This window comes from Sceloporus occidentalis, unplaced genomic scaffold, assembly GCF_023333645.1.
Source record: "Sceloporus occidentalis isolate IW3139 unplaced genomic scaffold, rSceOcc1.0.p SCAF_2, whole genome shotgun sequence".
In the NCBI taxonomy this organism is placed as follows: domain Eukaryota; kingdom Metazoa; phylum Chordata; class Lepidosauria; order Squamata; family Phrynosomatidae; genus Sceloporus; species Sceloporus occidentalis.
Window position 1 is genome coordinate 10,905,131 of NW_028316982.1, and position 24,767 is coordinate 10,929,897.

Here is a 24,767-nt window from a genome sequence, read left to right on the forward strand (position 1 = left end):
CTCCCCCGAAGAGGGAAGGTGCTTGGAATACTACTTTAGCACTCCTTTGAGCATCACTGCATGGAGGAGAGGCTGTGGCTTTGTGTGTGGCAATGGTTTGGGAGATGGCTGGAGTAAAAGCTACTCCTCACACCATTCCTCTGCCAACCATTCACAGAGCAAGTGGTTGGCCTCTGGTGACTGCTGCCCCAAGCATTTGCCCCAGCATCTGCAGGGTCTGGCATAGCTGTGGGGCTGATGGTAAGGAGTCACTATTAAAGTGGTCATACCTACTAGATTCTCAACTCTGGTGGCTATAAAGAGTAAATATGCAAGGCTTGGCATCAAAGAACTGAGTGTTGCTCTTTCTAATATTACTCCTTGTTTTAGTAAACTTTGTACTCAGAAACAAATACATCCATCACAATATAAATATTATGTTGAGATGAGCCCTGAACTCAATGAAAAAAAATGTTCTAATTCGAACAATGTTACTTCCTTATAAAATGTTAAAATATGCACATTAGAAAATATATTCCAAGCAGTGGCATGTACATGTAAATGTAGACGTAAAGGGGGCTCAGGGATGAAAAGATTGAGAAGAACTGCTTTAGGGTATTTGTGGGTTTGTGTGCGTTCAAGTTGCCTGTCAACATATCCAGCGACTCCACTAATTTCCAGTACAAAAACCTGCCTCATGAAGCATATCTAGAAGCTTCAGACACAACAGTGGGCAAGGGCAAGCCACTTTCCAATTAATATGGTATCCTATGTAATATTTCTCTTCTGCTTTACAGGATAACTACAACTACCAGAATTTGTTCTGTGAAAATTCTCATTGCTTTGTGCCTTCAAGTCATTTCTGACTTATGCCAACCCTAAAGCGAAGCTATCATGGGGTTTTCAAGGCAAGATTTGTTGAGAGGTCTGACAATGCCTTCCTCTGAGGCTGAAAGTGTGTGATGTCCCCAGGGTCACACAGTTGGTTTCATGGGCAAGTGGTGATTTGATTCCTGGTCTTCATAGTCATAGTCCAGCACTCAAATAACTGCATCCTGGGTCCCGGATTAAATCAAAATCAGCACAACTGAAGGAAAGTTAAATGGAAGTACTATGGCTAATGTTTGAATTTACCAGGTAATGTGTCAGTTTCAAAGATGGTGTAAAGTGAAAGGACAACATTTTAACTATAGCATGAAAAGTAGCAATGAAGTTTTAATTTTATTATAAATAATGTCACCACTAGCTTTTTGCCCTAGTTGCATTTTATTACCAAAACATAGAAAAAGCTGATTTCCAAAACTGCATCAAATACAATATACCAGTTTTAGTTATTCTGAACCAGCTGCTGCATCACCACTGCAGAGAGGCTGATCAACTGCAAAAACTCATCAGAACCATCTGCCAAGCACTTGTCTACCTCCTGCAAAAGGAAAGAAAAAAATACTGAAGTTACCAGTTTCTAGGTTCAATGATAACTGCATTACATGGCCAAGGGATTATGGCAGGATTTGAATGAATCTCTTGCTGACTCCAGGAATATACAGCAGATATCCAAATAAAATCAGAGTATAAATAAATAATCTTAATAAATAATAACTTCTCAGAGTATAAATTTAAAATATTACATAAAAATACTTAGAATCAAATGAATTGCACATCATGCTTCCTATTAAAATTGGCATTCTTCAACTAGTCTTTCAAGGAGTTATATTTTTTTTTGCATATGAAGACTAAGAATGACATGCCAGTGATTACAAGGCACTGTCTCCATCCCTTCCCAGCTGGGAAAAGACAAGCCCAGAAAATCTGAGATCATTGACCGATTCCTTTGTTCCTCTGGCATGGAAAAGAAGAATATAACTGCAATACGTCTCAATAGTAAGCCCATTGTATCTTTGATCTTGCCTGACTAAAACAATCCTGCACAACACTAAAAGTTTTCTCTCCTTAAGGCTGATGAGTTGCAATGCTATTTCTCTTGCCTCTCTCTTCAAGCCCCTTCCAACTATTTAGCCTTTACCATAAAAGGAGATCTCCTACAGTGAACCAGCATTAGTTGTAATTCCTCATGAAGAGAACCACTTAACATCCTTAAGATGCAATAAAACAAAGGATTTGTTAATGTCCCAAACATGTAAGTTCCCAAAAAAGAAGGAATATAATAAATGCTTCGTGTCCATTCTTAATTATGTGGGCTTGGTCAGTCACTACCAAAAACCTGAAATGCCAATTAACCAAAACTTACTGCAAGTTTCTCTGCAATAACAGATTTTTGTTTATCGCTGAGATCCTCTCTCTCAACAATGATATCATGAAGCTGGTTGATAAGCTGTGTAGCTGCATAACCTTCATTGATCAGGTTCTACACAGGGAAAACCAAACAGTGAAAAGCAGCTTAACCAAAGACATTATTGGCTCAGACCACAAACATATTTCATTAATACAAAGTGAAAGTATGCCTTGGCTTAAACAGTAGAAAGTCAGACACACAGAAAGCTTATTGTATTATTAACTCCCTGCTATGCCCCACAAGGTCTGCTGACAAGTTTCCTAAAATAAGAAACAATTATGTTACCAAAAATGCAAGCATATTATACAATGCTAATTCTAAAAAGTTAGCTAAACGAGATTTGGCTACTACCCAGAGGATTACTGGATGGCTCAGACAACAGGGGGCTATCTCATTTTATTGTACACTAGCACTGTACTGTTATTTAAGAGCTTTCTAGCACAAATTAGATAATTAGTAAAGTCTGAATTAACAAGGCAGAATCCATCACAGAGTGTTCTGGAATATATGTAGATAGGTTTAGAGGCAGGTTTGTAGCTTTATAAAAATACAGCACTGCTGGAGGGAAAAACTAAGAAAGTCCAGTCTATTGATTTAATCTTTGAGGCAGCTTTCACAAATAAATTGAATCCAAGGGTGGGGAAAGTGTAGCCTTCCAGATTAAGTTGCTCTGCAACCCATCAGACCCAGCCAGTAGAGCCAATGAAGAGGAATGCTGAGCACTGCAGTCCAACAATATCTGGAGGGCAACATTTTGCTCACCACTCATTTAGTCCATCTTCTTACTGTATTCAACATTCTGAAGCTGTGTGAGTGCTGGCTTTATCCACAAAGGCATTTTTATTTAGCTCCTGGTGATTCCAACATTAGAATCAAGCTGGTGTTAAATGTTTACCATTGCCACTTCCCCAGAATTACAAAACCACTGCACCAATGTAATCTCTAAAATATATATATATGTTATTCACAATGCATTTTGAGACCAAACTGCACCCATTATCAAGGAAAGACTTTAAATAAACATTGGTAAAATCTTCAGGCTATTCAAGGTTACTTTCTTCCTGGCCCACTAAGGAGCAAGAGCATTTTGTCTCAAAAACATGTTGGGAACAAAATAGGAAATATTTGAGATGAATACCTTGGTCTAGCTGTTTTCATTTTGGTGTCCAGCTTTACAGCTGCTAAATTATTCCCTTTTGACATGGTGGCTAAAATGCTTGCCCAGTTTCACTTTTAAATAAAAGGAAAATGTTTTTAAAAAGAGACTCCAGTTTAATGTGGCATTCCTAACATGTTGTGCAATGCCAAAGGCTATAACAGATGGTCTTTACTCTAATTTTTTAAAAAGTAAAATATACTGGAGTATAACTAGGTCTCAGCAACTTTATTTTAGACCTTGATAGTGGGAGCAGGGAATGGGGCAAAGGACAGGACTTTCAACATGTTTCTGTAAACCAGATTGTTCTCCCGAGAATATAAGAGCTAAAAACTTCTGTTACTAAAGATCCAAGCCACAGAAGTGCATTAGGAGCTTAGGTGTGGAAGAGTCAGTGGGGAAAAAAAGATGGAGCATTACATGATTAAAAATATGTAATGGCCTTTCAGTACTGTCCATACTGAATGTGCTTTAGTTGTGTATTCTTGCATGTCAGGAGGTGTTGGAGAAGATGGTCCCCCTTCCAACTCTATTAATGCTATTAAAAATTTAAATGACATTCAAATGAAATGGTCGAAATTGACATGATGCCACACAAAAACCTGAAGGAGGGCATGCTTATAAGGAAATTGATTGCACAAATCTATACAGTAGGAAACGGAGTGGGACACTGAGACTTTTGCAAGCTAAGAGTCCTACTTCTCCCCTCAGAAGCATTCTTCCACCCTAAGGTCACAGGCCCAATAAATGTCAAGAGGTTCATGTTACAGTTATACTGTGATTAGCTTAAAGGCAAGTAGAGTTTAGTTTCAGTGTGCTTACATAACCATCTCCTCTCACAGCAAGTACAACGTACTAACAAAGAGAGAAAAGTGGAATTTTAAAATCCACACTATGTACATTTAAGCAAGCTACCTTTGTTACAGCTTCCAGTTTTTCAAACGAACCACTCTGGCAGGAAACAAGTAATCCATCCAACATTTCTCTAGGGATGACCTAAACAGAAAGTTACATTAATAAATGTGTGTGCATATCATGATGCACCCCACTTCCTTTGGTTTTAATGCCAAGAGTTTAGCAAAGTACTAATATACAAGCAAAAGACATATCTAGAACAATCCCAGTAAATACTTCATTCTTTTTTAAACCTAAAAGGGGTCAAACTCATTATTGTACACTGGAGGTGTGAAGCCCATTGATCAAGAGTGAGCAAAGTGAGGCCAGCAGGCAGCACACAGATCCAAATTTTTTCTGGCTCTCCCTTGCCCCCACCCCACCACCTCCCCAAATTTTTAATGAGTTTTCACCCAAAAGACCCAAAAGGTGTGTGTTCAGCAATATATCAGCAAATATGGCAATGAGAAGTCCCATTTCCTATTGTCACTTTGGCTGCTATTCAGTAGAATACAGAGATACTTTTGGGACAGGACAGGACACTTGAGCGTGCAGGAATATGAGGCAGGTGAAAATTGGGCTCCCACTCTTTGATTCAGTTTCCCACTCCTGCACCAAAGATTCAGCTTTCCTAGCCTAGTGTTCTCAGTGTACTGGACTGCAACTCCCACCACCCTTAGCCTACACACTCAGTGGTCACTCAGGATTACAGTCATAGGATAACTGCTGCACATAAAGAAAACAAATAGTGACCATGGAAGATCTACTTAAACTCAACCTAGATAATGAAGAAATCAAAATAGTACTTTGGCCACATCATGAGAAGGCATGACTCACTAGAAAAGATAATAAGGCTAGGAAAGACAGAAGGTAGTAGAAAGAGAAGAAGACCACATGTCAGAAGGATGGACTCAATCAGGAAAGCCACAAGCCTGAGTTCGCAGAATCTGAGCAGTGCAGTGGAAGACAAGAAGTCTTAGAGATGCCTCACCCACAGGGTCTTCATGGGTTGGGATCAACTCAAGGGCAGTTAACAGCAGCAACAAAAGATTTCCCATAACTTGGATCAAAGACTGATCCAAACAGAGACTGCAGTCAAGAAATAAGACGACTAGAAATGAAAAGAGCAGTTATGAAAGAACTAGACAATGTTCTAGTTCAAAGATACACAACTGAGCACTAAAGTTAAAATCGTCCAAGCCATTATATTCCCCATCACCAAGAACAAATATGAGAGCTGCATAGTGAAGAAAGCTGACAGAAAGAAAATAAACTCATTAGAGATGTGTGCTTGAGAAGAGTGCTGAAGATATCATTGACAGCCAAAAAGAAGTCCCTGGAAGCAAAGATGAGAAAACTGAGGGTGTTGTACTTTGGGCACATCTGATTCATTAGAAAAGATGATGCTGTGGAAGCAAAGGTCAAATGAGCTGATTTTCTTTTTGTCTGCTTTCTTCACTGTCCAGATCTCATATCCATCCATACATGCTGATGGAGAATACAATGGTTTAGATTATTCTTAACTTTAGTGTTCAGCTGGAACAACACAACAACATCTCGACAAATTGCAAGCCTGTGACTAACATCATTTTTTTAAAAAATCTCCCGTTTGATTGTTAACACCTTTGATGAAGCCAGTGGAGCTTAGAAAGCTTGCATCATGTAGTTTGCGCATTTTGGTTCGCCAAATAAAAGTGTCACTGTTTTGTAGATTTGGGGTGTTATTGTACTTTGCTATGTGGCTAACACGGCTACCTCTGAATATGTTTAATACTTTTGTTCATGAAACAAAGTTTGTGTACACCAAACTATAAAAAAAGTAAAAGTGTCACTATTTCAGCAGCCCAAGAAAAACGTTTTGGTTTCTGAAATATTTCAAATTTTGGAATTCCTGACAAGGGAGGCTTAACTATAGGGTTCCACAAAACTGGAGCATGTCCAAAGGAGGGTGACAAAAATGGTTAAGGGTCTTGAAACCATGCCCTATGAGGAATGGCTTAGGGAGCTGGGGATGCTTAGCCTGGAGAAGAGAAGGTTAAAAGGTGATATGATAGCCCTGTTTAAATACTTGAAAATACTGGAAAATAATTTTATATATGGTTACTACAGCCAGATTACTATATGCACAAAGATGGAAAATGGCTCATATCCTGACAATAGAGGACTGGATTAATAAATTACTGGACATGAGGGACGCGGATAGGATATCTCGAAGGATAAGAGGAGAAGAAGAGGAAGAAGAAAAAGAGGAAGAGGAGGAAATATGCAATACAATAACACAGTACTGGAGTAAGACTGTGGTAAAAGGGGAATGAAAAGAAAGACGAATGGGATATATGGGGAAGGAAGAGTAGAAGGAAAAAGAAAAAAAGAGATAGATAATGGAGAGGGAGGAAATAGGGTGGAAGGGCGAAATGTGAGTTGAGAGGGGAAGGGAGGTAAGGGAGGGAGACATAGGCAAAGGGAGGGTAAAGGGAGGAGGGGGGAAGGGAAAAAAAGGAATTGAAGGTAATATGTAATGTAATGCAAAGTAGTAGAGAAAGAAGTAAAGATATGGTAGGGTAAAAGTAATAGAAGGGTGGGGTAATATTGAAATTTATGTAAATACACGATACGCTTTACCTTGAGCATGTAACTGTAACTGTATGTGTTATTGAATTTTTTAAAAAAAAGGTGATATGACCGCCCTGTTTAAACATTTGAAGGGTTGTCATATTGAGGATGGAGCAAGCTTGTTTTCTGCTGTTCCAGAGAACAAGAACTAGAACAGTGGATGCAAGCTATAGGAAAAGAGATTCCACCTAAACATTAGGAGGAACTTGCTGACAGTAGGGGCTGTTCGACAGTGGAACAGACTTCCTTGGAGTGCAGTGGAGTCTCCCACCTTGGAGGTCTTTAAACAGATGCTGGATGACCATCTGTCAGGTATGTTTTGATTGAGAGTTCCTGCATGGCAGAATGGGGTTGGACTGGATGACCCTTGTGGTCTCTTCCAACTCTATGATTCTAACATGTACAGTACATGATAGATTTCCCCAATAATAATAATAAAAAAACTTGACTCACCCCTGCAATTTCAGTGACAATTTTTTCACTGACTTCTTTTCCATCTGTTAGTCGTGTGGCACTCTGGAGCAGTGTGATTGCTTTTCTCAAATCTCCTTCTGATACATGAACAAGGTAAGAGACTGCCTGTGGATATGAAATAATATTTGAAAGAATAACCAGCACAGAGGAACACTGATCATCTTTTTGTGAAGCACTGACAGTTTTCCTGTTTTACAACAAATTTCACAGTTGAGTAGAATGGTAAACTAGGTCAGGCAGAGAGGAGGGAACAGAGGATAGTTATAAACATCCATATATTTTTATTTCTTATAATTTAATAATAATTTGTTTTATTTATATACCGCTATTCCAAAGATCATAGCGGTGAACAGCAAGTAAGCTAATTACCAAGTAAGCTAATTTGCCCCCAACAGTGTGGGTACTCATTTTAGCGACCTCGGAAGGATGCAAGCCTGAGTCAAGCTTGGGCCCTTTTGCTGGTCTTGAACTCGCAACCTTGTGGTTTTGAGTGAATGGCTGCAGTACAGGCATTTAACCACTGCGCCACCAGGGCTCCATGTTTCTAAAAACTATGAAAGAGTTGTACATCAGAACAAGAACAATAAAAACAACAAAATATGAAAATCAAGAGTAAAACCATCAATGAAATATTAAAAACAGAAAACTTTATCCAACGAAGATACACTTCCAACTTTTCTCACAATAATGTCTTTCTTATTTATTTATTTATTTATTTATTTATTTATTTATTTATTTCCCGCTCTTTTCCCAGGACTGGGGCTCAGAGCAGCTTCACAGTATTAAAAAATAAAATAAAATAAAAATACATTGAAAATAATTTTTAAACTGGTACAACATCGAACATCCCACCCTGTCCTTATAGTAATTCCCTAAATGCCTATGTGAACAGGTAGGTCTTCACCTGCCAGCGGAAGGCCATCAAGGAGGGAGTGGTTCTGATCACCCTGGGCAGCGAGTTCCAGAGTCTAGGGGCAGCCACTGAGAAGGCCCTCTCTCATGTCCCCACCAACCATGTTTGTGATGATGTTGGGACAGAGAGAAGGGCTTCCCCAAAGGATCTTAGAGTCCAGGACGGTTCATACCAGGAGAAATGGTCTGCCAAATAGTGTGGACCTAAGCCATGTAGGGCTTTGTAGGTAATAACCAGGACCTTGAATTGTGCCCGGAAACAAACTGGCAGCCAATGAAGCTGTATATGACGTGCATTTCCCATCCGCTTCTTAGAGGATTGCTTCTTTTGTTACTTCTCCCTACAGGCATTCTTAAGTGATACTGAAACAAGACTGCAAGCACCATGTCCCTTGATGGCATTGCATCTTAGTTTCATAGGTGACAGAGCACCAGCATGGCATAGTGGAACCCTCTGGGTGATCTTGGGCAAGTCACATGGTACCATATGCCTCAGGGGAAGGCACTGCCTGCCAGAAAACCCTATGATTCAGTCTTAGAATCACCATAAGTCAGAAACGCCTTGAAGGCATACAACATAGGAAGTGCCCAACCAAGGGTGGAAAACAGAGCCATTAATACCTTAAGAAGAGCCCTGCTGGAGGAAAAGAATGATTCTCTTAATCTAGCAGCCTGTTTCAATTGTATGCATCAATGGTATGCTTCTGAAAGCCCATCTGACAAGGACAGAAGGCCATTCTCCCACTCCCATATTTTTAGGGCAGGACCGTAAGTCAGTGTCAGAGCATATGTGTTGCAAGTCTGAAGAACAGTATCTAGCACCTCCAGTTAAAAGGTCACAAGTGAAAGGAAAAACATCTGCTTGAGATACTGCAAATCAGACAGTACTGAGCTATTCAGACAAGTGGACAGACTATGTGTTATACAGGTTCATATGTTTCTGAGTATGAAGGTTCCATATACCCATCAGCATCCTTTTGAAGGCATGTGAGCTAGTGTTATTTCACCACAACCTGTGGCTGCAAATTCCACAAATAAATTTACATGCTACATGAAGATGAACTTTCTCGTTTGTCCTGAATCTACTACCCATCAATTTCACTGGATGACCCACCGTCAGATATTGTTGAATTTCTTCTCTCTGTCCACTTACTCCATGGTGCTATATTACTATTTAGACATGACATGTAGAACGCTCACCAAAAAGATTGGCAACTACTAACGTAGTAGACCAATTTTCATACAATGATTCATACATACAACTATTATAGTTTGGCTAATTTGCTAGTGTTATTGTCCTTCTGTGGTGGATAATGGTTATAGACATGCATGTATTTCACTCGTGATGACACAGAAGAAATACACTTAAACCAGTGCTACTAAAAGTGATGGTCCCTCAACTGGTGTTAATCTGTGAGTCATCAGCTGCTGGTCCCTGGTGAGTTTCAAAGAAACAACGCAGCCACTTGAAACAAATATGGTAGTCGCTCCTCAGAAGCACTGTACTAAGCAATACACTAGTCTCTTTCTATAGCATTAAAACAATGAATATCTGAATTAGCTGAAAAGCTACCTCACTGCTGACAGTCACATTTTCCTTTTCAGCAATGTCTAGGAGTCTCTGTCGTTGGATTTCATCTGAAAGGGGCTTGAAACGAAATTTAGAGCACCGAGATGTTATAGGTTCAATTATCCTATCAAAGGGAGGAAAGGAAACACAATAATGAAAAGGAACCTAACTGAATCCCAAACTAGGAAAAAGGCAGGATAGAAATAGAAATAACAGGAGCAACGGCCAAGCATGCATTAAAAGGTAAATATATTTTGGCATACATGACTTGCACTATAGTTCTCATTTTCTGTGGGTGAAATTTAATGAAGCTTTAAAATGCAAGCTTAATCTTGGACTTCTTAAGAAAATGATCTTGTAAACAGTGAAATCCTACATAGTGAACAATAAAGCAAGAAACATTTGAAAACCTATACATACCGGCTGATGTAATTACAGATTAGGCAAAACCGTGTAGTTTTGGATTCTTTCTCCATAGTACGCCTTAAGGCTGCCTGGGCTGCTGAGGTCATAGAATCTGCTTCATCCAAGATCACGATCTTGAAAGGGGGACATGACTTGCCACTAAACACAAACACATAATCAAAGAACAGATTAAGTACTGGCAGAAATGGCATTTGTGCCATATCCTGCCAAAACCACTAAAATTAGACTATAAACTTAGGCGCGGTACACACCAGCCTTTTGCGCCATACCAGCGCCAATTCTAGGGTTAGGGACCGCGTGGCAACTGCACGGTCCCTAACCCTAGCACTGTGCGGCAGCATAGCGATGGTGGTGCCGTATGCACGGGCACTGCCACTGTTATGTATGTCCGTGCGGTGTCCACACATTGTCATGCTGCGCTTATGTCGCGAGGGCACCATTGGCACACTTGCGACATTATTGCAGTGCCGGAAAAAAACCCTGGTTTCCTCCGCAGTGATGGCGCGCCGTTTGGGGTCTGTGCCATCCCTGCAGAGTAAATTAAGCTGCCAGCAGGCTGCTGTCCCAAACTATAGTTAACTATCTATCAGTTTCTGAGAGTTGAAAAATGCTTTAATATTTCAGAACTATTCATGTATACAGGACATGCATCTCCAGAACACTGTGACAATGTCTTAATTCTTCTTTGGGTCTTTAATGACTTACTAGAAAAAAGTTACATTCTTCTTTGTTTGTGATGCATTTAAAAGAGAGGTGGTACAGAAGTGGCTTAGTTTTAGACTTGGAAGTCTTTTTTAAAACTGAGGAGAATTTCAAAATAGAACTTCTCTTCCACTTAGCTCCCAGGAGCAGACTGGATGGTTTTCTGAGAAAAGAAAAGGAACATAATCTGCCATACACATGAGACAGCAGATTTAATGAGATTCAGTGATCAATTGAGGGCTGGGGAAAGTGTGGCCCATGGACATCAAGGGGCCCCATGTTGCAGCCCCTGAAGATCCCAGACCCATTTTCAGTGACACTTTGTCCACTTTGATCAAATCTGTTAGACTACAACTTCAAGCCCATCTGCCTCTCAAAATAGGCTTTTAGATTTACACGGAGGCCTGGCACCCTCTTTGTGGCCAGAAAGCAGATGGCCTGAGAATTCTGATCATGCCAAAGGCCACAAAAAAATCACTGGGAGGCCATTTTAGGCAGGCAGGAGCCCTTGTAATATATAAATCCCAAAGCTGTTTCATGGACCCTTCATGGTGAACGATTTTTAAAAATATCTGAAGAAGGCAACAGGTATGGGTCAGGGTTCTCAGATTTGATCAAAGTAACTATCTATGCTGGCTGTAGATGATGTAAACTATAGTCCAACAGATCTAGAAAATATAGGTTGAGGAAGGCTATTCTAAGACAGAGAAAGAAAAACAACACCTTTCCCCATCTGGTAGCTTTTAAGCTACTCCAAGTGTTGCAGTTTTACCCTCAATATAAGAACCCTTGCATGCTTCTGACCTTCATCTCATTTTTTTACATCAACTCTGTTCAATGGACAAGTACCCAATGTCACATTCCCTCACTATGATGTTGTTTTTCCTATGCCAGTGATTGAGTCATTCAAGTGCAAGACAAGTATTTTCAGAATTACAAAAGCATAACGTGACAATGTGCATAAAATGACACAGCACTACTAGAACATAAAGGACACCTATCAGGGTCATTAATGCAGGATTTGTAGAGCTACTGAAGGATAGGTTTTCACAGAACACAGTTATGCTCCAGTGACTCACTGTGGCATGCTTTTTAGTGTCTGAAAGTCATCATGCAGAGCTGAATCACAGCTTATTTAGCCCTACAAAGCTAGCTGATATAAGAGTGAAACAGAGATCAATACAGTGCCACAGAGCAGCTTTAATCATTGTACTTACTCTGAACGACTTCCTGACACTGTTAGCTGAGCAAATCTCTTCACTTTCTCTCGAATTACTTGTATTCCCCGTTCATCAGATGCATTCAACTCAAGGACTCTTTGCCGGAACAGTTCAAGCCTATTTACCACAACAGAAATGTTAATAACATTTTAAATAAAAACATTATGTGAAAATATTAATCACATGTGAAATTCTGGATATTGCCTTTCCATAGCTAAAATGAGAATTTCCCTCCCTCTTCCTTCCCTTTAATGGAAGGACCATCAGGTTTAGCTACTGCTATGCACAGCACTTAAGAATAAACCTTTAAAGCAGGGTCAAGAAACTGCAGGCAGCTTCTGGGAGCCCCAGAAAACCACACACCCCTCCTTTTTAAAAAAATGTGGTTCAATATCTGGCCCAAAACCACTTTAAAAACCCTACTAAAACCACTACAAAAACATGGCAGTTTGGGGGCCCTTACTATCCACAGCCTCTGGAAAACGTAACACTTGCCATTTCTAGGCCAAATCCCAGAACTGAGTGGGATGTCATTACTAATTGCGCCAGAAGCAATGGTGCAATGGGGGTGGGGGGGGGATGTCCCCTGTACCATTGGCAGCTGCCACCTCAGGTTTAGGACAAAGTACCAATTCTAGAATATCGCAAGATATTGTGACAGTTCAACAGCTATGATACCATCACAGACCCACAATCCATTAAACAGAATAAAACCCGCCTGAGAACAATATACTTCTTGTTTCTGTAACTGCGTAGTTATTTAATGCCACTCTTACCATATCAGAAAGATAGATGAATGTGCAGAAAAAATGTGCCAAAAAAATCAAACAGGCCATAGGAAGAGGCTTCTATTAATTTCATCTAGCTCAGTATTCTCTAATGACAACTGTTCTCCAAGATTTCAGACAGGAGACCAAATAGGCTGAGATGATCAGTGCTATGGAGAACTAGTCTTATGATAAAACAGGAATCCTTAGCCTTGAGAAAAGAAGCCAGACAGAACAGCCCTTAGCTAGAAAAATGCAAAGACCTGTTTTGGAACAGGATTAGCTCTTAATGTCAATAAATTACAGAAAGGAAGTTTAGTAGCTGAACAATAGCTCTGAATGGTGAAAGCAGCTTGACACTGGAATCAGTTTCCTAGGTAGTGTTGTTTGTGATCAAGCATCAATATTCTAATCTGGATTTTCTAAAATGAATAAGAAACTGGACCAGATGCCCTAATAAGTCCCCCCCCCCAAAAAAAACCTATTTCATTACTGATCTGGTCTGATTTTTAAAATGCCTTTGATTAATACAGAAGGGTGTGTGCATATAGAATCAGAGCTAGCAAAATTCTCAAAACAATTGAGAAAATGATTGGGGTTTTTCTCCCCATTTTCTAATGTCTCTTCTTCATGTCTATACAATTTATATTAAGCAAAAAATCCAGTAATTGTTGGTCTTTGCTAGCCCCATGTAATTTTCACAAAAAGGGCAGTTTTTAGGTCATCATATATGGCTGGTGTCAGAAAACAAGACATAGCTAGCGGACCATGTTCAGCTTGGCAGTTCATAACTTATCCATGCTTACATCATTGTTATGCTGAAAATTTACCCTCTGTTCCACTTCTATATTGGCAATTATACTGCAAAATTCAACAGCTTGCAAGCTGTTGTTCCTAATATTCTTTTAGCATTAGGCTGTAATAATCAACCCAGGACACTAGTGTTACAACACTTTAAGATTATCTGCCTAAATAAAAGATAAACACATCTGCAAAATCAAAATGATGCTGAACATATTTGCTGGCCAGTTTAGACTCTTTCAAAAAGAGACAAGAAAGCAGAAATAGGAGACAATCTCACCCAACATAGCAGTGTGGGGTTTTTAATGGGTTTTTTTTTTAAAGATCTGGCTTCTTATCTTGTCATTATTGACAAAATAGAAGACTCTCTTCCAACTGTTCCATTTTTATAAGTTCCATTCATTTAGATGAAGTTCCCCAAATATTTTATGTGTAAATATATTACTTTGCTTTTCACTGTCAGAACCCAAGAGCATTTCTTAGTCTTCGGTTATAGATGCAGTTCAAATATAGCTTAGAAGAATATTGACGATATTGACTGTATTACTCTCCTATGAAGAGCCACTCAGTCATTCAGGAAATCAGCTATCTTTACAAAGCAGATTTTTTTAACAACTATTCCTACTTTCACTTAATTTCTCTCCTGCAAAATATTAGCAGATGAGTTCATGTTTTATAATTTAAATATATCCTGAGATAAATCTATGTCAACATATATGGAATGCCAATTTGCATGTATGCTTTAGGTACGTGTATGAGAATATATTCCGAATTTCTTAATTCTTATATTTCTATCAGCTGTTATTCTTGTGAACATTTAAAAAACTGTTTAAAAGGTAGTGCCAGATATGTCTATGAACTTCAACAAAATGGGTTTAAGAGACCCAGTTGCTTCTGAAAGCAGAAGACTGTCAGACGTAACCAACACTTCCATAATGCCACTTTTATTTGAGACTTACCCAAAGAGTTCTCTAGCTGCTGCCAAAATTGTTGATGTTTTTCCCGTTCCAGGTGGGCCATAAAACAAGAGATTGGGAAGCTGTAACAGCAGAAAATTGCAATAGTCTGTCATAACATATTTGTTGCTGTTAAATGCCTTCAAGTTGTTTCCAAGTTATGGCAACCCTATCATAGAGTTTTCTTGGCATGATTCGTTCAGAAGAGGTTTGCTTTTGCCTTTTTGAAGCTGAGGCAGCGTGACTTGCTCAGTCACCCAATCAATTTCCAGGGCCAAGTGGGGATTCAAACCCTGGTCTTCAGAGTTATAATCCAATGTTCAAACCACTACCTATTCTGGATGCTGGAATATCTTTTGAGCTGCCTTGGGTCCCTTTTTGGGAGAAAGGTGGCATAAAAATGAAATAAATCAATATTCATGTAAACCTACACATTTTCAATTCCACTTAAATATGCTGGTTCAATACATGAACATGGCATGCTTAGTTGTTGAAACAGAGAGCACTTATACTGACGTCTGACAAAAGTCTGTCCTAACCTTTTATCTAACTTAAAATGCAATCCTCTGCATGCCTATTTAGAAATAAGCTCCACTGTACTATGAGACTTATTCCCAGGTATGTATGCCCATGTACTGCAGCCATTATGGCTGTATTTTTAGCTGAACTGTAACATGACCAAGCCATGCTATTTCGGACCCTTGCCAAAGATGATGTTATGATACCTGTTGGCACTTGTTCTGAGGTTTCTGTTATATGGAAATTTACAACCCATGGTGAAAACACATTAAATGTATTGACATTTCCATATGGGAAGCAAATTTCAGAAAGAAATTAGGATACTAAAATTTTCTGTAATAACTGCTTACGATGGTCAAATATTCCACGTAATACTTCATTATTTAAAAATGAATGGGCTGTTCACTACTATGTCTGCTACCATAGGTGCCAAACAGAATGGACATCTGTACAATGATATTTCTAACTCTTTTGAGTAGACACTTGAAGTATCGTATCTCAAGCTGTCTTTGATAGCCTCATGAGATTTTTAAAAAGTGCTGCTATTTGGTAAAGGAGAACTTCTTTTCGAGAAACAGAGCTTAAAGTTCCTTGGGCAAACAGAAGTAGCTGAATAATATTTTTTCAGCCAGCAATTAAGCAATATTACTTACATATTATGTATTTGGTCATGTCAAACCAAGCGATAAACCCTATATGTGATATTAAAGTTCTATTTAGTTCCTTTCACTTGGGAATTTTTACAAAAGGGCTATCTCGGCACTTTATTGTGAACATAAATTACTCTGATCCTGCAAGCATCTAAAATAGTAGACTCAAAATAGAACAGCTCAGCCAGCTTCACAAGTATTACAAGGCACTGAATCTTCTTCACAAGTATTACAAGGCACTGAGTCTTCTAAGAAATGCAACCACATTTCTCCTCTTATTTAGTTTCCTGTTAAGTTATTAGTATAATTAACTATGTAACAAGCAAGTAACAAAACTTTCCTTTCCACAAGGCAAGAACTTAGCAATGAAATAACCTTTCTTTTATATTTATATAAAGGATTTACTATTTGAGGAATATTAACACTTACATGGAATGTGCCACTGCCTAAATATCAGATATCCTTCACAGTTACAAACTGTAATTTCCCTCACAGAAATGTTTTTTGAAAATGAAACTCATAAACCTTGTAATATTCTGCAATCAGCAATAGTATTGTAGTCCTCATTGGAACACAACACTCATTCCTCATGGATATAAACACCATTAAATTGCAAAAGATTTTATAGCGTTTTGGTGTTTTTGCATGTGGTCTGAGAGCTAGCTGAATCATGGCTAAGAAAAATTTCAAAACAGATTATTCATAAAACATTTTAATTTCAGTTTAACATATTCTCCAAAATATTAGAGAACTCACATCAGCTCCCTGCAAGCATTTCTTCAACACTGCAACAACTTCCTCTTGAAAGGCAACTTCATCCATGCATTTTGGACGGCTATTTGAAAAAGAAAAAAAAATTAACATGTACTAATTACTATTATTTTCTCATCAAAACTAATGTCGTATGTATCCTCCATTCCTTTAGAGGACTCTTACACATGTATATTGGTCTACAAGTACCACAATGCCTTGCCCTTGGCCATGATGGCTGGGCTTTTATGAAAACTGTAAACAAACCTAACTGGAAATCCAAATGAACTTTGTTTATTTACCTACTTTAGGCAAATGAGCAAACGTTGCTCACCTTTATACTGAAGTTAGAATTCTAAGGGTACAGAGCAGAACTCTCATCCATCCTATGGAACCCATTCCAAGAAAAGCATCTGACTACTTAGATGTTTTCCGTTCACTTCAGCTGAAACTGTGGCCTGTTACAGACAGCCAAAATAAAGCTGCTTCGAGTCACAGTGGAGGTATGGTGTTTCAATGATGCATGCGTCCTAAGAGTCCAGAAGCCACACCAAAGCCACGCTCCAGTCCTTAGGGCTGGAGCGTGGCTTTGGTGCAACTTCTGGACTCTTAGGACGCATGCATCATTGAAACACCATACCTCCACTGTGACTCGAAGCAGCTTTATTTTGGCTGTCTGTAACAGGCCTGTATTTAGAACAACTTTTTAATGGCTATACAGCTCAGATTAAAATCCTGTCCTTTTACTTGGAAGCAAACTTGGCAGGTCTTACTTCTGGTTAGATGTGGTTAAAAATTATACTGTAAGTCTCATAAGATATGAAGTCGAAGGCTTTCATGGCCAGCATCTATTGTTTTTTGTGGGTTTTTTTCGGGCTATGTGGCCATGTTCTAGAAGAGTTTCTTCCTGATGTTTTGCCAGCATCTGTGGCTGGCATCCTCAGAGAATGAAGATGTCAGCCACAGATGCTGACAAAACGTCAGGAAGAAACTCTTATAGAACATGGCCACACCGCCCGAAAAAACCACAAAAAACTATCTAATAGGATAGTTTACTCCAACTGCAGGTTTCATCTTGTTCTGTTTTTATAGTAAGCCACTTTCTTTTCTCCACCTTTCTCCCCACCAAAAAGAAGCATTTTCCCACTAAATCTGGGGCCTGACAAATATTTCAGTCAAAACAGGAAAATGAGTGCATGTTCTATAGCAGCAACACAAATCAATGTATACTCCAGGGTGATCAAGTTACGACCCTCCAAATATTGGGACCCCAAATCTGGCCATCCCCAGTCAGCATGGTCAATTAGCACAGATGGCAAAATCTGAGGTCCGCCAATACAACAATAAAATACAACATGCCCACCTATGAAATGAAAATGTACTAATTACAAACAAGATGCAAAATACAATGGTATAAATAATGATATATCATTCAAGTTCTCTCACAAAGGCACAGGACATAGAAACAGAGCCAAATCCTAGAACTGCCAGCTAAATACATTTTGTTCCTTTTCTCCATTCCCTGCATGACAAACGAAGGGCCAGGCTTGATCCCTAGTTGAAGCACAATCCGGACAATGGCTAGGTGACTTTATAAGGTCAGGTGTGAATATGTCCCCTGATGTCATCAGGACCCTGGGCAGTTTGGTGGGAGGAATCTGCCTGCCACTTCAGTTCTCCTCACTTTCTGTGTGTACAGTCAAGTCTTTTTTCTTTTCTTTCATTCTTTTCTTGGGGGGAGGGTTCTATATCCTCAGAAATGCACAAACAGAGCAACATACTTTATGAGATTACCCTCAATCCTATCTGGAAAACAGCACGAACTTTTGTCGGTTGAATCATCCCAGTGACATCACATCTGTGATGAAGTCACAGCTGCTACTGCAGCTTCACTACACATGTTGAAGTATTGTATGCACTGGCTTACAGAAGAGAAAAAGAGAAGTGCTAAGAAGTGCCAAGGTGAACAGAAAATGATACAATTCCCCAAAGGCATAAAAAGGGGTAGTCAGTTGAAACAGAACATCTCTATTTGCTTTCTATTCTAAGGCTTACATAGTCAAGTTAACTGCTGGCATGAGTTGTGTATTATGCAAGTAACACAGCATTATGAGACCTGCTGATGAAAGATGCCAACTTTGAGCTTTCTAAAATAACGGCCTCTTCAATCTCCAATAAGCAGGTTCTCTGAACCCACATCAAATATACTATTAAAGATAGTTCAGATAGACATAAATATTCTTAGGGGTGGCCTGCAGCCACCTTCAGCTGTGCCAGATCGGGGCCGCGGCAACCGCACACCATGGTCCCGATCTGGCCTTTTCAGGGAGCAAAAAGGAACCACAAAAAGTGGCTCCTTTTGGCAACCTGGAAAGGGTGTCTTAGCTGCGGCACTGTAGCTTTAAGGTGCTCCTTTGGTGCTGCATCATGTGGATGCAGCACCAGAGGAGCACTATGATGCCATGCGCTGTGTGGAGTGGCACACGGCATCACGGCGCCCTGGGGCGGAGTTGGGGTATGTGTCATGTGGAAGCCACACCCTGACTCCGCCCCAGGCTGGCCATAATGCAACAGATAATTGGCAAAAGAAACAGCAAAAAAATAAATGGAGACATCCAGTGGTTATAGTCATAGTAATCATTTGAAACACCTCCAACTGGCTACTACCCTACTTTGGTCTCTTACAATCAGCCTAGTCAGTTCACAACTCAAATCCCAAACCAAAAGTTAAAACGTACTATTTTTCCACCCAAGGAACAGGTCTGGCCCTCTTCCCCTCTCCACTGCCTCCTGCAGTAGCAGCCGTTCCCTTCTCCTTAACAGATAAGGATTTGGTGCTGATTGAAGATGGGCCTTTCAGAAACGCTTGCATTGCTGCTCTCTTCACCCTAGAAAGAAAATGAAAGGGATTAAAACCATGTTAGTAATGTTCGGAAAACATTTTGAAAAATGCCATCCCCCTTAGTAGATTTGTGTCAGTTACAATCCTATTGACTCTCACCAACTAAAATGGATATCAAAAGAAATTATATACATTCAGACGTTTGACCTGCCATCCAAACAATTAGTGTGTGTTATCTGTTCCTCCTCTAAACCCTAATTTCCACTCGCTTAAAAATTTTTCCACCTACAATCTTGTAAATCAGGAGTGGGCAGTACATCCCCCCCCCAAGTGTAACTGCATTGCAACACCCAGCATTCTTCACCACTTACTATACAGTCTGATAGGACCTCTAGTAGAAGAACATCTGCAAACCTCACTTTGCCCACTTCTGTTGTATATGAACAGAAGACCAATTTATGCGTAGTTTGTTATCATGATGAATAAAAGTATGTTGTGCACCTTAAGTTTAAGAACTGCTAAGAATATATAAACTGACTTAAATGAAGTGGTCAACCATGAACTTGTACAACAGAAAAAGACCTATAAACATGGTCTGCTTGTTGGCTTCCACTGCAGCTCCATTGCAATACTGTCTGAAAACTGCCAGTAGTCAAACTTTTTCTTCATAGAATCATAGTTGGAAGAGACCACAAGAGCCATCCAGTCCAACCCCCTGCCATGCAGGAACTCCCAATCAAAGCATCCCCATTGACAGATGGCCATCCAGCCTCTGCTTAAAGACCTCCAAGGAAGGAGACTCCATTACAATCTCCAAGGAAGGAGTGTGTTCCACTGTCGAACAGCCCTTACTGTCAGGATGTTCCTCCTAATGTTGAGGCAGAATCTCTTTTCCTGGAGCTTGCATTCATTGCTCCAGGTCCTAGTCTCTGGAGCAGCAGAAAACAAGCTTGCTCCCTCCTCAATATGACATGCCTTCAAATATATAAATAGGGCTATCATATCATCTGGCTAAACATCCCTCAGTCGTTCCTCATAGGGCATGGTTTCCAGACCTTTCACCATTTTAGTTGCCCTCCTCTGGACACACTCCAGTTTCTCAATGTCCTTTTTGAATTGTGGTGCCCAGAACTGAACACAATATTCCAGGTGGGGCCTGACCAAAGCAGAATAGATTGGGACTATTACTTCCCTTGATCTAGACACTATACTTGTATTAATTAATATACTTGTATTCATCTATTAAGAAGCCAAGCCCTCCCTCCAGTGCATCTGCCTTGGTCCAGGCCTCGGAGTTGGAGAAGAACTGCTGGACCTGATCCCATTCCCACCACCATTCCCTTCTCCTTTTGTGTCGTGTCTTCTTAGATTGTAAGCCTGAGGGCAGGGAACCGTCTAACTAAAAGACTGTATGTACAGCACTGTGTAAATTTACAGCGCTTTATAAATAAAAGTTAATAATAATAATAATAATAATGCAACCTAAAATAGCATTGGCCTTTTTAGCTGCCGCATCACACTGTTCACTCATGTTCAACTTGTGGTCTACTTGGACTCCTAGATCCCTTTCACACGTAGTTTCATTCAGCCAGGTGTCACCCATCCTATATCTGTGCATTTTATTTTTCCGCCCTAAGTGCAATACCTTACATTTCTCTGTGTTGAATTTCATTTTGTTAGCTTTGGCCCAGCTTTCTAGTCTATTCAGGTCATTTTGAATCTTGATCCTGTCCTCTGGGGTATTAGCTATTCCTCCTAATTTGGTGTCATCTGCAAATTTGATAAGTATGCTCCCAATTCTGTCATCCAGGTCATTGATAAAGATGTTGAATAGCACTGGGCCCAGGACAGAGCCCTGTGGGACCCCACTGGTCACTTCTCTCCAGGATGAAAAGGAGCCATAGTTGAGCACCCTTTGGGTTCGGCCGGTCAACCAATTACAGATCCATATAACAGTTGCCTTGTCTAGCCCACATTTTACAAGCTTGTTTGCAAGAATGTCATGGGAAACCTTGTCAAAGGCCTTACTGAAATTAAGATATACTCTATCCACAGCATTCCCTTCATCTACCAAGCTGGTAATTTTGTAAAGCACCTTGATCTTTTGGAAAGGCGGTATATAAATAAAACATTATATTATTATGATTCACTTTATTAGTTCTGTTAAAAAGGGGTCAGATCAGTCTGGAATGCCATGTTTTTTCTGCTTATTTATTATTAAATCAACCTTGATTAACCAGAAAGCAAATGGCTTCCTAAGACACTCTCCCGAAAGGCCTCTGCTTGACTATTAACTTAAAGCCCTGCCTCTTCCAGGCCCCTCAGCATTCCTTCGCAGCCAGAAGCAGCCTTTCTTTACTTAGAAGCAATGCTTTTCCCATCCTGAACTCTGCTTTCGCGGCCAAGCTTCCCCTTCAGGGCTGGAGAGGAGCGAGCAGGGCCAGGAAGCACTACTCTAGGCAGAAATCGGGCAAAGTTACTTTTTACGGAGTACAACTCCCAGAATCCCCGGTCAGTGTCACATAATAGGGAGGATTCTGGGAGTTGTAGTCCGTAAAAAGTAACTTTCCCGTTGGGCCCTCAGAAGAATCGCCACTGGAGACTACAAACTCCCCTCAGGTTTCGCCCGCGCTACGCCGCGACCACCGCTACATTTTGGCCCTCTCTTCTTACCGTCAATCTCCCGCCAAAACCTCTAGCTTCATCACTTTCCCCGCCCACAATAGGGGCGGAGCCACTTCCGCAGGTCATACGGACGCTCTAGGAGTGGAACTGACCAACCGTCAGTTTAATCTCTATGGAGGGGCGGGGCCACTTCAATAGGGCGTAAGGACGCTCTAGGAGCGGAACCGATCTACCGTCAGTTTAGTGTCTTTCTCCGCTCTCAAGAGAGGCGGGGCCACTTCCGCACGGTACGCGGACGCTCTAGGAGTATAACTGACCGTAGAGATGTGGCACGACCTTTTGACGCTATTTTTCCTTGCAAGAGAGGGGGAGGAGCCAGCTAGAAAGAGGCGGTGATAAAAGGAGTAACGGCAGAAGGAAGGGGGAAGGAGACAATGTCACGTGTCACGCCATATATGGAAATAGGTGTTGGGCTTAGGTCGGCTTTCTCTCAAAGGCGCTGCGCATGCGTTGAAAGACTCAGTGGAAAGTTTAATGGTGTATACGGCGCATGCGCACAACTGTCATCCCCTCCCCTCCCAACACAGTTCCCGGCGTAGCGTAGCGGATAAAGCTTTGGACTAGGACTCTGAAGGTCAAGGGTTCGATTCCCCCTCCGCCATTAGAGCCCAAGGGATGACTGCTTTACAAACTGTTACTAAACTCCTATGTTAAATATATTGTCTTTCAACTTTGTATTATATTATATTTTCTAGAGGTCCGTTCTATTTTATTCTGTTTTTGTGTACAGTGCTGTGTAAACTTACAGCGCTTTATAAATAAAGTTAATAATAATAATAATAATAATAATAATATAATAAAAGCACATAGTGATGGCTGGCATCCATACAGTTTTTCAGTGGGTTTTTTGGGCTGTGTGGAGTTGTATATTTAAAGTTTTTATAGTGTTGATATTTTAGTTCTAACGTAAGGGACAAGGGGATATATGGTTTCATTTATGCATATGTTACGTATCTATTTATAAATTCTGTTGTTGTAACCCGCCTTGATCCTTAGGGAAAGGCGGGATATACATAAAAATTTATTATTAGTATTAGCATTATTGGCATCTTCAGAGAATGCTGGCATGGGAGTGAGTGGGATATATATAAATCACTTCCTCTCAATCAAGGGTCACACAGTATGTGTGTGTGTGTATATATATATATATATATATATAGGGTTGCCATAATTCTCTACCGCAAACCGGGACAAAATGAAAGACAAAATTTAGACCAAAATGTAGGACATTTAAGGTCCTCCATTTTTCTTAAATGTCCTGCATTTTGTCCCAGTTTGTGGTAGAGAATTATGGCAACCCTATATATATATATATATACATATATATATATATATATACACACACACACACACACACTGTGTGACCCCCTGATTGAGAGGAAGTGATGTGCATGTTACTCTGTGTGTTGGTCTGTTGTTGGTCTGACTGTGAGGACAATTTGTGTCTATTTGATTAGTGACCCATTGTCAGGAGGTTTCCTCTCAACCAAGGGGCACACACTTGTCCCTCCATATTCTCTAGGTTTAGGGGCACAAGACCCCCGTGAATATGGAAAAAACGCAAATGACAAAAACCACCATGTTTTTACCTGAGAGGACACCTCTCTAGGAATCTCTAGGTCCTCCAATACAACTCTGTGGTCAACGTCCGACAGACACTGGCCATAGAACTGCGCTGAAGGAGCTGCAAAGGCCTAGTAAAGTCTTCCTAGAGAGAACCTATTGATCAAATCCGTGACTAATCAAATCCACAAATATCAAAGCCGCAAACGTGGAGGGAATGAGTATATATACCCCACTCTCTTCCATGCCAGCATTCTCTGAAGATGCCAGCCACAGATGCTGGCGAAACGTCAGGAAGAAACTCTTCCAGGACATGGCCACAAAGCCACAAAAACCCACCAAAAAACCCAATTATTGTATATACTCATGTGTAAGTCTAGAAATTTTAATCAAAAAATTGACCCCAAAAAACTGGGTCGACTTATCCACGAGTCAAAGTAAGTAGAAGCCACCCCCTTTCTCTGAATAGGGTGGTAGAAGGTGAGAGCTTAATCCATCCTGGGAGCACCAAAAAGAAGCATGGTTCCCCTCTAATCTCTCATCCATCCAGCCTTTAGGATGAGCACAAATAGTTATACCTTCTGGAATTTTGTAAGTTCTTTGGCATCATTTTCCTTTGCATCCTCTGTGAGATGCCCCTAAGTTTTACCCTCGACTTATCCACAGGTCATATCAAAATCCATAATTCTGGCTCCAAAACCTTCCCTAGACTTATACATGAGGTCGACTTATAGCCGGGTATATACGGTACTACCTCCACTGAGATTTGATATTTGATTGCCTTATTACCCAGATGCACAGATCCCTCGGGTCTCGCTCCTCCTGGGAACCTGGCCTAGTGTTCCTGAAAGGTCATCCATGTCTCAAAAAAATGGTGTATCCAGATATGAGATACGAAATATAGGGACACCGAAATACAGCATAGGGTATGCAGGTTGTGCTAATATTCCCATCATCATAGGCCTGATTCCCACTACCTTTTAAATCGGATTGCA

General features: G+C 40.3%; 1 protein-coding gene across 1 annotated transcript; it reads right to left on the minus strand.

Annotated features, from left to right (window-relative positions):
- Nucleotides 1–1,220: 1,220 nt before the first annotated feature.
- On the minus strand, nucleotides 1,221–22,505 carry RFC4 (replication factor C subunit 4). The gene is made up of 11 exons (XM_089507533.1): nucleotides 22,198–22,505; nucleotides 19,421–19,570; nucleotides 16,689–16,767; nucleotides 14,767–14,846; nucleotides 12,237–12,356; nucleotides 10,312–10,455; nucleotides 9,895–10,015; nucleotides 7,389–7,514; nucleotides 4,344–4,424; nucleotides 2,228–2,344; nucleotides 1,221–1,402 (listed from the first exon to the last, which is right to left on the minus strand). The coding sequence occupies exons 2-11, from the start codon at nucleotides 19,552–19,554 to the stop codon at nucleotides 1,307–1,309; spliced, it is 1,098 nt and encodes a 365-aa protein (XP_089363659.1). The 5' UTR covers nucleotides 19,555–19,570; nucleotides 22,198–22,505; the 3' UTR covers nucleotides 1,221–1,306.
- Nucleotides 22,506–24,767: the final 2,262 nt, after the last annotated feature.